The sequence below is a fragment of the Dipodomys ordii genome, unplaced genomic scaffold (genome assembly GCF_000151885.1).
Source record: "Dipodomys ordii isolate 6190 unplaced genomic scaffold, Dord_2.0 Scaffold243, whole genome shotgun sequence".
Classification (NCBI taxonomy): Eukaryota; Metazoa; Chordata; class Mammalia; order Rodentia; family Heteromyidae; genus Dipodomys; species Dipodomys ordii.
This window is the reverse complement of record NW_012267459.1, coordinates 69,208-84,814: the sequence shown is the minus strand read 5'-3', so window position 1 is coordinate 84,814 and position 15,607 is coordinate 69,208. Positions and strand designations below refer to the sequence as shown.

Here is a 15,607-nt window from a genome sequence, read left to right as displayed (position 1 = left end):
TCCTCAGATCTCAGCCTTCTGAGTAGCTAGGATTACAGGTGTGAGCCACCGGCACCCGGCTTTAACTTTCTTAATGACTACAAATAAAGATTTGTAATTTCATAAGTCTTTCAATAAAATAACATTTTATTCTAGACAAACACTAACTTAAATTTTTTTTCCAACGATAGCTGCTAATATACTTAAGTAAAACTCTTAAATATCTTAAAAGTTATAAATATAAACTTACTCTGGTCTTGTTCCTGTTTTGTCACCTAGAAAATTCAAGAAGATGCAAAAATTGGTAACAATCCAATTCAAATGTTTTAAATCGACACAAATTGAGATATAAATATGAACTAAATAAAGCAGTTTTTAGCTTGCTTGTTAAAACAACAGTAATGTCATGACTTGACATGTATTTGGAAAAACAATGAATTATTACTGAGACATGAACCCATAAGTAGACATGTTATATACCTGACCTGCATCTATTTCTTCAAGAAAAATTTTCTGGAGTTGGAAATGTGGCTTCGTGGTACAGTGATTGTCTATCACGCATAAAACCCTAGGTTCAATTCCTCAGGACCACATAAACAGAAAAAGCTGGAAGTGGTGCTGTGACTCAAGTGGCAGAGCACGAGCCTTGAGCAAAAGAAGCTCAGGGACAGTGCTCAGGCCCCAGACTGGCAAAAAATAAAAATTCTGGGGCTGGGAAGGTGGCTCAGTGGTAGAGTGCTTGCCTAGCATGCATGAGGTCTTAGGTTCAATTCCTCAGCACCACATAAACAGAAAAAAAAAGCCGAGGTGGCGCTGTGGCTCAAGTGGTAGAGTGCTAGCCTTAAGATGAAGAGCTGAGGGACAGCGCCCAGGCCCAGAGTTCAGGCCCCACGACAGGATCAAAAATAAATAAATAAATAAATATTTATATGTATATATATATTTATATATATAAATATATAATATATATGATAAATACATATAATAATATATATTATATATATATAAATAAATATATATATATATATATATATATATATAAGAAAAGTTCTGTTTTAGCTGTTTTCCACAAAATATGGGACAATTTATACCCTGACTACCAGTTTAAGTCTATATAGCTTATTTAACACTTTTTTAAATTGGATACTCTTTTTCAGATCACTCAAACTTCTCCAGTCTAATAATTTCTTAATGCAATCTGGAAATACCCTCAAACAAGTTCCTACATACCTTTTCAACTGCCACAAGACCAAGTACCTTCACTTTAACTCCCCAACAACAGACATTTAAACAAAATCTTTGCCAGTCATGCAGGTGAAAAATATCAACTAATTGTAATTTCAACACATTTCTTTTTTTTGGGGGGGTGGGTCTAGTCATGGGGCCTGAACTCTGGGCCTGGGCGCTGTCCCTCAGCTCTTCAGCTCAAGGCTAGCACTCTACCACTTGAGCCACTGCGCCACTTCCGGCTTTTTTCTTTTTGCTTATGTGGTGCTGAGGAATCGAACCCAGGGCCTCATGCATGCAAGGCAAGTGCTCTACCACTGAGCAACCTTCCCAGCCCTCAACACATTTCTTACCATACTAGTGAAGTAAACATTTTCTTCAAATGGTCATCAGATAAATGTATTTTTCTATTTGTGCAGTGCCTTCTCATATAACAACTTGTACATTTGTCGTGAGTTATTTTTCTTGATTTAAAGTATTTTTTAACTTAAATTTAAGAATCCCTTGACTCATATATTATCATAATTCATACATCTATTTCTTTTTTTTGGTCCGGTCGTGGGGCCTGAACTCTGGGCCTGGGCGCTGTCCCTCAGCTTCTTTGTTCAAGGCTAGCGCTCTACCACTTGAGCCACAGCACCACTTCCCGCTTTTTTTTTCTTATGTGGTGCTGAGGAATCGAACCCAGGGCCTTAGGCATGCAAGGCAAGCGCTCTACCACTGAGCCACCTTCCCAGCCCCTCATACATCTATTTCTAACACTGGACCCATGTAAAATATTTCTATTTCAGAAATGTATTTTTATAAGTGGGGGGGAAGCATTTAAAAACCATGTACGTGCTGGCTGCTGGTGGCTTATGCCTAATCCTTGCTACTCAAGAGGCTGAGATCTGAGGATCACAGTTCAAAGCCAGCCTGGGCAGCAAATTCCTGAGACTCTCATCTCCAATTAAGGACCAGAAAACTAGAAATGGAGTAGTTATGTCTCAAAGTGGTAGAGTGCTAGCCTTGAACAAAGAAGCTCAGGGACACCATTCAAGTCCTGAGTTCAAGCCCCACAGCAAACAAAAAACAAAAAGGCCTTTATTTTACCTCTTCCATTTGACCGTTCAAATATACTCTTCTACAAAAATATGGACCAGGTCTGGCTCCGGTGGCTCAGGCTTATAATCCTAACTACTCTGGTGGCTGAGATCTGAAGATTATGGTTTAAAATCCCCGAGAGACTCTTATCTCCAGTTAACCACTCAGAAATGGGAACTGGCACTGTGGCTCGAAGTGGTAGAGAACTAGAATACAGCAAAAGAGCTCAGAGACAGTGCCAAGGCCCTGAGTTTAAGCACCACAACCAACAGAAAAAATAATAATTAATTTTTTAAAAACATGGACCATCTCATTGGTCCTAATGGTTTTTCTTTCACAGTTTAATGTCTGTGAAATTAGTACCCTAGTGATGTCTTAAGATTTGCTGAGACATGCTAATGAGAGTAAGAGATTTAATTTTTTTCCCCAAATAATTCACTAATTTGGAGAGCTGATGTCACTGACACCTCATTTTTGCACTGCAATTACACTGCAATTACACTTATGTAAAACAAATTGTGTAGAACTTGGGCTTGTTTCTAAATTGCCATGGATCTTATTAATCTACTAGCTTTGCCTCATTAATTTACTTGCTACTACAAAATCCTTCTAACAGTTCTCCAGACCTGTTCTTGCATTCCTACAGTTATTCCCATACAGCTGTAGTAGACCTCAGTTGCCCTCAATATAATAATAAGAGCCAATGTGGCACATATTGAGCCCTTTATGACCTCTGGCATCTGATCTTTCTGTGCTCCAGCTACAACTGACTTCTGTTAGCTCTTCAAAAGGGCCCAAGCCATTCTTAGGTCTATGTCTCAGTCTATGCTGAACTTCTTTATTGAATGCTGGTTTAATCCCATTGATACTATAGGTCCAAAGCTAACTGAGATAGCTATTAGTACAAAGAGAAATCCTACAGATTAAGAGGAATCATTTGACAGATATAACCAATTAAGAGGAACTGGGGGAAGGTACATGTAATCTTGTGTATTTATTCTACCTATTACTGCTGTTCAAGTCAAGTCTACACTTAAGACAAGATGATGAGGACAGGAACAGAGAAGGAAAATTAACTCTTCATTTCTCTGATTCCTACAGTCCTTTCTGGAGTAAAACAAAATCAACCCCAAGTCACTGACACTGACATTGCTTCTGTTATGTAAAATGGATTACAAAATCTGTGGATCATAATTCTAATTTAAAAGTATTTGTTAATGTACACATTAGATAACTGCATAAGACTCTATCATCACACAGATCTAAACTAAGACAATAAAAGCTTAGATGCCTGGTACAATTTGTAAAATACAAATGATAATGGAAACCTATATAAAACTGTTCTATTGCATACTTAGAGATTTCATACACAAGAATTCTGAATTGTTGGGAAGTTTTCTAAAATTACAATAACATCACTTACTCTTTTTATCTGATGAGCTACTAAAATCTATACCACCAAGTCCTTCATTGCCCGTAGTTGAAGTGGCTGCTGGAGCTCCCAACGTCAAGCTTAAAGCATTCTGTCCAAGCCCTGAAAATAACCTAAGCATCATTAACCAATTTCACAGAAATAAAGACTTTATAAGACGTCTTTGATATGCACAAACATTCATTTTTGTTATTTTCTTAAAACATTTTCTTCAAATGCAGTTTCAGTTGGTATATTTTCAGGTAAATACATCTTATCATTTTGTGTTTTTGGTTGTTTTTTTTTTGGGGGGGGGGAGAGGGAGGGGTTGCCAGTCCTGAGGTTTGAACTCAGGGCCTGGGCACTGTCCCTGAGCTTCTTTTTGCTCAAAGCTAGCACTCTACCACTTGAGCCACAGTGCTACTTCAAGGCCTTTTTCTGTTTATGTGGTACTGACAAATAGAACTCAGGGCTTGTGGTAGGCAAGCACTCTACCACACTCCCAGCCCAATACATCCTATTTTTCAGTCTTATTTTGAATTGCATATTGTTAAATTATTCTAGCATTAATTTACAGGATTTGAGTATAATATTCATGAATTATAAGTGTAATCTTCCAAGTTCTCTCCAGAAATTTAAAGATATAACCTTGAGTATTCAAATCTTATTTCACTGGCAAAAGGAATCAAGGAGATAATGGTTAATCAAAGAGATTAAAGTATATGTAAGTCAAATATCAAAATTTCAGAGCTCTTGTGCTGATAAACCTATGTTTCTATAAATGCATGCATTCCTAAGCTGATACAGTTGTGGTTCTCTTACAGAAGATAAGATGTTATTTTAGAAAGACAAAATAGTAGTTAGTAGCATGTAACAAGTGAACACTAGATTTAAATTCTGGCAATCTGTGATATAAATATAGCTAAATAACTAGTATTATGTCTGGTAAGCATTCCTAATCCAAAAATCCAAAATCTGAAATGTTACAAAAATCAGCATTATGCTGATATTCACCTGGTAAAGTTTATTTAACTATCCCCAAATCTGAAAACTCCAAAGTATAAATACTAATAGCTCCAATCACTTCAGAAAAGATACTGAACCTGTAATTTCCTAAAAAATAATAGCACCTTCAGTTAACATAAGCATGAAACAAGCATTAAGTATTATGTGAAGAGCCTAAGAAAAAGCTGGATATGGTGTTAAATATCTGTAATCCTAGCTACTCAGGAAACAGAGGTAGGAGGATTGTGAGTTCAAGGCCAGTCCACCTCAGAAGCAACACCCTAAATCAAAACAAAAAGGCTGTGGAATGGCTCAAATGGTAGGGTGCTCACTACCAAGTCACATGAGAGACAGTGTTCAATCATGGGCACACTCCCCAACACACACACAAACAAAGTATATACTCAGTACATACCTACTATCTCAGTAAGATATAAAATGACCCATAGTCTCACCATTCTATAATTAAATACTTAATAGTATTTAAATACTTTAATAGTATGTAAATAGTTTAAATACTTAATCCTACAAAAAATGGTAGTTACAATCATCTCACGATTTGATTAGAAGGCATTTGTATCTACAAAATTAGCCAACAATGAAAAAAAAAACTTAGTACTTGGAAGATAATGAAAATTTGAACACTATAATTTCTAGTTTATCTATCCTATCTTTCTCCTTTCTCTTCTAATGACCTGTTTTTCTCCATCAAAGTAGTATCTAGAGGACAAAAACATCTATAGCTTTGTTAAGAAAACATCAAGTCATATTCCTTCCTCTCTCCTATACAACCAAGTACTAGAACATTCGAGGCTCCACAAAACTTCTGAAGTTGGGCTGGGAAGGTGGCTCAGTGGTAGAGTGCCTGCCTTGCATGCATGAGGCCCTGGGTTCAATTCCTCAACATCACATAAGCAAGTGGCACTGTGGCTCAAGTAATATAGTGCTAGCCTTGAGCTGAAGAGCTCAAGGAAAGCACCCAGGCCCAGAGTTCAGGCCCCACAACCGACAAAAAAAAAAAAAAAAAACACTTCTGAAATTAAAATTAAAGTTATTAAAATTAGCCCAAGTATAATCAGAAAACATGTTAATACATTTATGTGGCTGGAGTGCCAACCCATCATTCCTCCAGTTCCCAAAACTATTTAACTGACATTTATTTAAAAAAAATAAAAAAACAAGTTTCAAGTAGGTCACTGATGGCTCTATGCTGTAATCCTGGCAACCTGGGAGGCTGAGATCTGCGAACTGCTGTTCAAAGCCAGCCCTAGCAGGAAACTCCATGAGACACTTACCACCAATTAAATACAAAAAAGAGCCAGAGGTATAACTGTGATTCAAGTGGTAGATTGTTATCCTTAGGCATAAAAGCTTAGGGACAGTGTGTAGGCTCTGAGTTCAAGCCTCAGGACTGGCACAGAAGAAAAAAAAGGCCACTTTTGTGACTCTTTAAATAGTCTCTTTCTTACCTAATCAGACAGTATGGAGAAAGAGAAAAAATATATTCCTGAAGTATAACTAAGATGGCCAATTATATATAAAAAACATTACAGTTTAGTTTTTATATTAAAAGGAAAACAAGCCAGGCACTAAATACTCATGCCTATAATGCTAGCTACTTAGCAGGCAGAGATCTGATGCTAGAAGTTCAAAGCCAGTCTGGGCAGGCAAGTCCCTGAAACTCTGACCCCCAATTAATCAGCAAAAAGCTAGAAGTAGAGCTGGGGCTCAAGTGATAGGGAGTAAGTCAGCCTCAAATGAAAAAGCTAAGGGACAGGACCCAGGCCAAGTTCAAGCCCCAGTACTAACACAAACTAGCAAAGATTAAAGAAAAAGTGTTCTGCACACATCAGAATAAAGTAAACTTAAATACAAATGTTCACTGTTATGGAGAATAAATACTATCAATTACCTGATGTTGCTGTGTTTGCACTCTGGAAAAGTGAACCTCCCAAACCTGCTAAGGTTCCCCCTAAAGAAAGGCCAGTTGATGCAGTTGTTGTTGTTGCTGCTGTTCCTCCCAAATTGTTTAGAGTAAATCCTGTGGATGCTGTAAAAAATGAGATACTAAGCCTTCAAGTAGAAATGGTACATAGGAGCACACAGAAAAACTTATAATTACATTTTTAAAAAAACTGATTTCCATGACAAAAATGGCTCTCTAGAAAAATAACCTGTTGAAGATGAGCATATATACTTGATAAGGAGGAATAACAGCTTAGTAAAATAAGCTGGGCACCAGTGACTCATGCCTGTAATCCTAGCTACTCAGGAAGTTAAGATCTGAAGATCAAGGTTTAAAACCAGCTCATGAGTCCATCTCCAGTGGGGGTTGGGGAGGAACAGCTCATGAATTCATCTCCAATGAACTACCAAAAAAGCTGGAAGTGGAGCATTCAACTGGTAGAATGCTAGCTTTGAGCAAGAAAGATCAGGGCCAACAGCCAGGCCCTGTGTTCAAGTGCCGGGAATAGCACACATAAAAAATAAAAAACAAAAGTAAAGAAGAAACAGTAGGTTTAAATCAAAACTCAGTAATAATAATAAGAATTAGCATGGTACCAGACAGTAATAATGCGCTTTCAAACCAGGCTACAATTCCACCTTCAAAATCAAATGAGTCAAATTAAATTAAATGAGAGGCAAAGATCACAAAATCATAGTTAAAGGCCAACCTGGGAATAAACGTTCACGTGACCCCATCTCAAAAACTGGTTGGGTGTGATGGTATACGCCTGTTATTCTAGTTACAGGGGAAGGAAGTATAATAGCTGAGCAAGGTGGTAAGCACCTATCTTTCCTGGCAACCAGGAAGCAGAAAAAGGAGGACTAGCCCATACTGGCTTCACATGTCTCCTCTTTAACCCTCTCCTATGCTTTGCTCTGAAAGTAGAGAACATATTTCAAAATGGCCCCTGCTGCTTCAACCCCCAGTGTTATGTTCTCTAACTAAACAACCAAACCATTCACTCTTAAATTCAATTCCGTCCCATTCTTCCTTACCTGCTGGAGTTGATGTCAGAGCAGATGAAAGAGTAAGACCACTGGCTGAGGTAGAAGTGATAGGCAGAGTAAAGGGTGTGGCAGATGCTGCAGGCTTATTAAACCCTAGACTGAAGCCTGTTGTAGATGCAGATGTAGTGGCTGCAGTTCCTGTTTTTAAAAAATCCATTTTACCTTTAATATACAGATATTATACTTGTTTCAAACAGGACCTCTAAAAGTGACCCTGTATGTCAACCGAAATTAAAAATAAATTATATACATATGTATATACACACATACATATAAATATATATACACACCTACAGACATATATATAATGTATATATATAATATGATATAAAGTTGAGATCAAATCATGGTGAATACAGAAAAGATGACATTTTAAGTTAAGAAAAGCAAAATCAAATCCAGTCAATATTAATGCTGATCAATTTCAATTCCATCTCTAGATTTACCTACAATGGTGTTTATCCACTGACATATTGGGATTAAATCATGGTGAATATAGAAAAGATGGCACTTCAGGTTAAGTAAAGCAAAATCAAACCCAGTCAATATTAATGCTGATCAATTTCAATTCCATCTCTAAGATTTACCAACAGTAGTTTTAACCTCATTCCTTCCCTTTATTTCCAAAAGAAAAACAACTTCTAAAAAATACACAACCAGTCTCTATTTTTAGCTCCTGTTTTTACCAGCAACCAGCTTTCTTCCTTCTCCTGCTGGCACTATTCACTTTCAGTCCTATTTTATAAATTTCCTTTCTCAAATCATGCTCCACAGGTTGTGCTGTTGCCTACTCACTGAACTCACCACTCTGGTCATTCATATACAGACACATAAGTCAACTCTGTATCCACCTGAATCCTCACTGGTCAGTTCTACCTTGGTATCTCCATGGACTTTCTCTTTATCTCCCCACAAAACAGACAAAAAGCACAAAAACACCAAACCCCACCCCCACCCCCACCCTTCAATTCAATTGTTCAAGCCAGAAACCACAAGTTTCCCTGACTCCCCTTCCTTCCACTGCATTTAAACCAATTCTACTTCAGAATTAACCTTAATTTGCTGGGAACATCAAAATCATAATGTGATTTCACTGTTTCAAAAACTAATACAAGAACTTAATTTATCTGCCAATCTCTTCCAGCTTGTGCTCCACTCTTGATTATCTCAGAATAACAACTACATCCTGCTGATTCTGTCAGTTTAATGTTCCCATTAGCTCTAATCTTTAAAAGACCTAGCATACAACTGCCCCTTTCTTTTCCAGTCTCAGCCTCTTCTTCAAAGCTCAATTTTAACATTTCTACTTCTAACTCCTAAAGTTCCAAGAACAAAATTCTTTTCATATTCCCCAGGATTATTTTAGTTGAGCAAGTACATGTCTACTCTAGAATGCTTCCACTGCAAAATAAACCTAATTTCTTCCTTCCATTGTGCTTTCCTACATTGATTAGAAGTTTATCATATTGCACAAGATAAATTGATTCATCTGATTTATCTGCCTATTTCCCTCATTTCTCAAGAGATGATTGATTTTGCTCATGCACTTAATTTCTAATATCATTACCATAAGTAGCATTAACACCACTGCAAATATAAGCTAATACTGAATGTTCAAGCCATATTGTTCAGCCATCACAATTAGGAAAGTGTAGCTACTCAAAAGATGTAAGTGAAAGGAAGCATGAATGACCTACAAAAATCACTGAGAGAAAAGTCATCATAAGCTATGCTTTTAGATTGCCCTCAACACAACTGAAAGTTCCTGCCAAAATAGTGCTTCAGAATTATTACATATGAATTTTTTAAGCACAGAAAACAAAACTCTACTGCTGATCTTTAGCCAATCTTATCCAAAATGTTGGAAACAAAGAAATACATTGTTTTCTGCTGCTAACAGCTAAGTAGAATCCAAGTGAACAGGGTTCTCTTAATCTCAGTTTAAGGGCCTTTCAAAATTACTTCTTTCACTGTCACTGGTAGCTAAACATCTGTAATCCTAGCTACTCAGGAGGCTGAGATGATGACATGATTCAAAGCCAACCCAGGCAGTAAAGTCCATAAGACTCTTATCCCCAGAAAACTGGAAATGGAGCCATGGCTCAAAGTGGTAGAATATAAATCTTGAGCAAAAGAGCTCAGGGAAAGCATCCAGGCCCTGAGTTCATGGCCCACAACCAACCACCACCACCACCAACAACAACAAAAAACCACTTCTTGTTTTCCTTTCTATTCTCTGTCACTCATTATTTATTGATATCCATAGTGATACTCTAGGTATTCACATTCCTTTATGCATATCACTATAAAAACTATTGGTTGTGGGGCTGGGAAGGTGGCTCAGTGGTAGAGCGCTTGCCTTGCATGCATGAGGCCCTGGGTTCGATTCCTCAGCACCACATAAGCAAAAAAGAAAAAAAAAGCCGGAAGTGGAGTGTGGCTCAAGTGGTAGAGTGCTAGCCTTGAGCTGAAGAGCTGAGGGACAGCACCCAGGCCCAGAGTTCAGGCCCCACGACCGGACCTAAAACAAAAAACAAACAAACAAAAAAAAAACTATTGGTTGTGAGCCAAAATAAAACAAAAAATGTTAGAATATCATCTAATAATTAATATATTTATTTATTTATGCTGGAGATCAAACCCAGAACCTTGTATATGTTAAGGCAGGTGTTCTATCACAACTACATCCTCAGTCCTACATTATCATTTTACTGGTAACAAAAAGTTTTTCCCCTACATATTATATAATTCCTTAATATCTCACAACCCATCACTATTTGTAAAGATACAACTGGGGCTTAATTCCAAGACTTCAAACATAGTTTGGTGCTTTTTCCTCTCAAGGGCCCAACGACTGAAAAAGTATCGTGAAATATACTCCCACACTAAAAAATATTTCTGTATTTAAAATATTTTTTCTGAAACAAAAGATGAAAATAAATACATGCACTTTTTAACTGTATTGAAGGTTCCTTTTAAAAGTCAGTACTGGAATCTACACCCGGTTCTTTACAGATTTTCTTCTATATTCCAGTTTTGTAAACTATGAGGGGAAAAAGAATAGAACAATGATTCGTTTAAGTTACAAGGAAAACGACATAACACAAAAGTTTAAATCAGCTCAATTAATTATAGCTAAAGAAAGAGATCTTCAACTGTTTCAGTATTCCTTTTACTAGAGTAGATCACAACCACTGACTCTGCCTATCACTCACCCTTTTATTCAAATCCAAGTACTCTTTTTACCTTAATATTTACTTTAGTTCTATTACTATCAATCTAAAAGGGGGCTACTTTGGATACTGGAGAAGAACCCTCTCAAGCCCCCTTCTCACCTGTGCTGGTGCCTCCTAGAGTGAAACCAGTGGCAGGCTTGGTTCCAAAGAGGCCAGTTCCAAAACCAGTGGAGGGAGCAGATGTAGTTGCTGGAGTTGTAGTGCTTCCAGGAAGAGTTCCAAAACTGAGGCCAACGGAAGGGTTGCTTGTTTATAAAAAAAGAAAAACAGTCTACTAAAGCCAATGTTTCTTCAGAGAAATAAAAATTAACTCTACAGTTATTGTTCTTTCATATCATATATCTAATACATCTAAAATAAAAAACTAATAAATTTACCTTAAACCAGTAAAGTTGAAAGAGCTTTGTTTTCCCTAATAATAAATTCACATGTAATATTACTCCTAAAATTTACAATTCCAAAATAGGAACCTATGGTTTATACCTGCAATCCTAGCTGCTAAGAATAAGAATGCTGAGACCTGGAGGACTATGGTTCAAAGCCAGCCCACAAAGAAACAAGTGGTAGAGTACCAAGTAATAGAGAAAGTCAAGAGAGAGTTCAAGCCCTGGTACCAGTAAAATAACAAAAACGAAGTCTATAGCAATCAGGGTTTCAGACCTCAAAGTAGTCATGGGCAAGGCCCATATATTCTGACTTTATCAGGTTTTGTTTGGTATATAGCACATTTTAAAATGGGTATAGGAAACCTTACAATTATGGACCCTCTTCCTTCAGCTCATGTTTCTAAATTCAGTTATTTCTTAGCTACTCACATAAAAAGGCAAGTCCACAAGTGGGAAGTTATTCTAGGCTGTCTTTACTACCACTTCTCTTGCTCTATTATTATATTCATGGGCATAGTATCTTGCTACCAAAAATAAAAAATTGGGACAGAGTGGTCATATTATGGAAAAAACTAAGTGCAAAGCATCACTACTCTCTATTATGATTGTGTTCATGAGAGAACCTCTCTTTAGAGAGCTTCTGAATGTAAGAATTGCAGCTGGTAAAAATAAATGACTGAATAGTTAGAAACTTTTTCCTTGTTCTTACTAATCCTCAGAAGAGGCTCAATTTTTGCACAATTTGACACTTCAAAGACTATGCAGGAATCTGGGCTTGATGACTCATATCTATAATCTTAGCTCTTCTAGAGATGGAGATTGGGAAGATTGTGGTTTGAGGCCAGCCTGCACAGTTATTGGAATTCCATCTCAACAAATAAGCTGAGTCTGGTAGCACATACCAGTAATCTCAGGTATGTATGTGGGAAGTATTGTCAGGCTGGCCTCAGGCAAAAGTGAAAAATATAAATGAATAAAATAACTAAAACTAAAGAGGGTTATGGGGCATGGCTCAAGTGAAAACCCTGCCTTCAAACCTCTACCACTATCCCCCTCCCCCAAAAAAAGAAAATAAAAATGAAAAAGGATGAAGGAAAAAGTTAACAGCTATTCTAACTACACGCATACAATAAAAAATCTGGTTTATCATATATTTCACTTTTAAAACTTTCCTTTGTTAACCTCCTATAAAGACATATCACACCAGATATGGGGTACATATCTATAGTTACAGCTACTAGGCCACTGAAGCAGGAGAATCTCAAATTCAAGGCCAGGACTGAGAGTGCATATACAGTTCAGTGGTAGAAGGCTAGCCTAGCCTGCAATCATCAGTAATGGGGGAAAAAAAAGACATAATCATCATAAGAGAATCCAATGACATGTTTTAAAAAACCAGCCTTGAAAGTCTTTGGACTTCTCAAGGGAGGAGGCAGCAATTTCAAGCTAAGTCCCAACACCAGCTGTCCTGTGTTGACAGCTGTGTGCTATTACTTAACTATTTCTTCCTTTCCTTTTCTCTCCTGTTCCCTTCTCTTCCCTTCCTTTTTTGATGCAGATACTGGGGGCTTAAACTCAGAGGCTCAAGCTCTGGCTGGGCTCTCTCACTCACTGATGGTATTCCACTTAAGCCACACCTCCAATTCTGGATTTTTGCTGGCTAATTTGAGATAAGGGTTTTACAAATTTTTCTGCCTAGGGCTGGCTATGAACTGCAATCCTCAGATCTCTGCCTCCAGTGAAGATAGGATGATAAACCTAAACCATCAGAACCTGGATTATTTAACTTTCTTTAATATTTATTTCTTCATCTTCAAAATTGGCACGATTCTACCCACTTACGGGGTTTTAAAATGTCACGAAATTATGGAATTATGGAAGGAAAATTAGTAAGTGCTGTTACTAAGCCAGACACTGGTAGCTCATGCCTGAAATCCTAGCTACTCTGGAAGCTGAGATCTGAGGATCCAGGTTCAAAGGTAGCAGAGGCTAGAAAGTCCATCCACGAGACTCTTTATTATCTCCAATTAACCACCAAAAAGCTGGGAGTAAACCAGGCATTGGTGGCTCACATCTATAATCCTAGCTACTCAGGAAACTTAGATCTGAGGATCATGGTTCAAAGCCAGCCCACGAAGGAAAGTCCGTGAAACTCTCATATCCAATAAACAACCAGAAAACTGGAATTGGCTCTGTGGCTCACGTAGCAGAGTGCTCGCCTTGAGCTGAAGAGCTCAGGGACAGCGACCAGGCCGAGATCAAGCCCCACGTCCAACAACAACAAAAAGCTGGGTATAGGGCTGTGGTTCAAGTGGAGGAGTGCTGACTTTGAGCACAAAAGCTCAGGGATAGTACCCAGGCCCTGAGTTCAAGCCCCAGACCAGTACACACACACATGCTCAAAAAACTAGAAGTTGTTAGTAGTGGTATCATTCGGAATACTTGTAACTTCAACCAAACAAATTATATAGCCCAATAGCAAAGAGTACAAAGATGACTTAAAAATAGCTCCTACTCAAGCAACTTGCACAAGAGAAACAAAAGAAATTTTCTGCAGCAAAGAAATTTACTTAAAGGAAAACAAAAGCTACCCTAGGTCTGACCAATTATTTATGGGCTATAGTGTTCTCTATCAAGGACTTCACGGGATTAAGTTGTATCAGAGCAAAGCGGACACCATCAAGTTAAGAATGACATTTCAACTTCCCTTCACTGAACACTTAAGTAAGGGCTAAATATGATGCTGAATAATTGGCATAATTGAATCATTCATACGTGAACATTAATACTATTGCTGGATCCCTTGTCCAGATGTAGGAACTGCAAATAGATGGAGGGTAACTCACCCCAAATGACTTAAAAATCACCAGGCAGCACTAAGAACAGTATAGGCCTCCCAACCAGCATCTTAGTGGACACATTACTTTCTTTTCATTATTTTATCCATTCCTTCTTATATCTGGGTACATTATGGATTTCGTATTAGTAACTCATTCACTCAACATGACTTCATTAATAACCTCTGTATTTCTATACACCTGACACTGTCTTAGGGATTGAAGGAGTAGTTAATAACTTATAAGTTTCCATACAGTGAGAAACACAGGTATTAACCACTCATTCATTTACAAAGTAGGTATAGAGCTCCAGGCTCTGTGTCTACTGGAATAACAAACAGTAAGAAAAGATCTCTACCACTGTGAAAATTATTGCTACACTTGGGGTCAAGCAAACAATAATCTTAATAAACTAATTACAACTATGGTTACAACTAAGTGATCATTATAATACAAGCAATTAGAACTAAGTGATCTAATAGAATGATCTACCAGAATGAAAAATCTCAGACTGACAAGCTGGTCAGAAAATGCCTCTCTGATGAAGAGACTGTTTGAGTCTCAAAAGATAAGTGGGTATTAGCTAGGTACAGGGGAGGGGACAGCCCTAAAGTGGGAAGCTTCCCCCTGAGAAACTCAGAAAAAAAGACATGTTACTTGGGCAATGCTTGTCAAATTAAGATCAGAACCATCAAAGAAGTATAGTTAATTTAACAGGTCACAAGCAACATTTTCAATGAAATAGCATAAAAAATTGCAAAGTGCATCTCATAAAGTATAAATGTCTTTGCCTGAAACTGTTTTATTTGTGCGAATGTACTGGATGATAACATAAATGTTTATTTTTTTTGTTTTTATAGTGTGGGTCTACACCACTGAAATGAGAAGATGGGCCCCAAATGGAATTCTAGACTACACTAGTCTTGAAGACCACAGGAAGATCTTTATTTTTCATTTTGTTACTTCATTTTAAGGACTGGGGAAATGATTAAAGAAGAGTAGTAGAATCTTTAACAATACTATCCTGACTAAAATGTAGGAGAAAGGCTGATATAAAAGCACTTTCTTTTTCTGGGATCGTGGGGGAGGTGGGTAATCCTGGGGCTTGAACTGGCCTGGTCACTATCCCTGAGCAGTTTAAGGCTAGTGCTCTTCCAATTGAACCACAACTCCACTTGTGGCTTTTTGCTAGTTAATTGGAGATAAGACTATCACAGGTACTAATGACAGTGCTGGCTTCAAACCTTGATCCTCAGATATCAGCCTCCAGAGTAGCTAAGGATGAGTCACCAGCACTTGGAGTAAAAGCAGATTTTAAGATAGAGGCTGAATGGGCTGGGAAGGTGGCTCAGTGGTAGAGCACTTGCCTTGCATGCATGAGCCCCAGGGTTCGATTCCTCAGCACCACATAAGCAAAAAAAGAAAAAG

At 37.7% G+C, this 15,607-nt stretch overlaps 1 protein-coding gene across 3 annotated transcripts in view; it reads right to left on the bottom strand.

Moving 5' to 3' along the window:
• Nupl1 (nucleoporin like 1) overlaps positions 1-15,607 on the bottom strand; it is a 60,756-nt gene that overhangs the window by 25,753 nt on the left and 19,396 nt on the right. For 2 of the 3 annotated variants that reach the window (XM_013036045.1, XM_013036046.1), the window contains exons 2-6: positions 11,056-11,201; positions 7,709-7,858; positions 6,618-6,755; positions 3,713-3,823; positions 230-254 (exon numbers count right to left, since the gene is read on the bottom strand). In XM_013036045.1, the coding sequence (XP_012891499.1) occupies positions 230-254; positions 3,713-3,823; positions 6,618-6,755; positions 7,709-7,858; positions 11,056-11,201 (570 nt within the window). The remainder of the gene's footprint in view (positions 1-229; positions 255-3,712; positions 3,824-6,617; positions 6,756-7,708; positions 7,859-11,055; positions 11,202-15,607) is intronic. The other variant, XM_013036047.1, reaches the window with a different exon arrangement.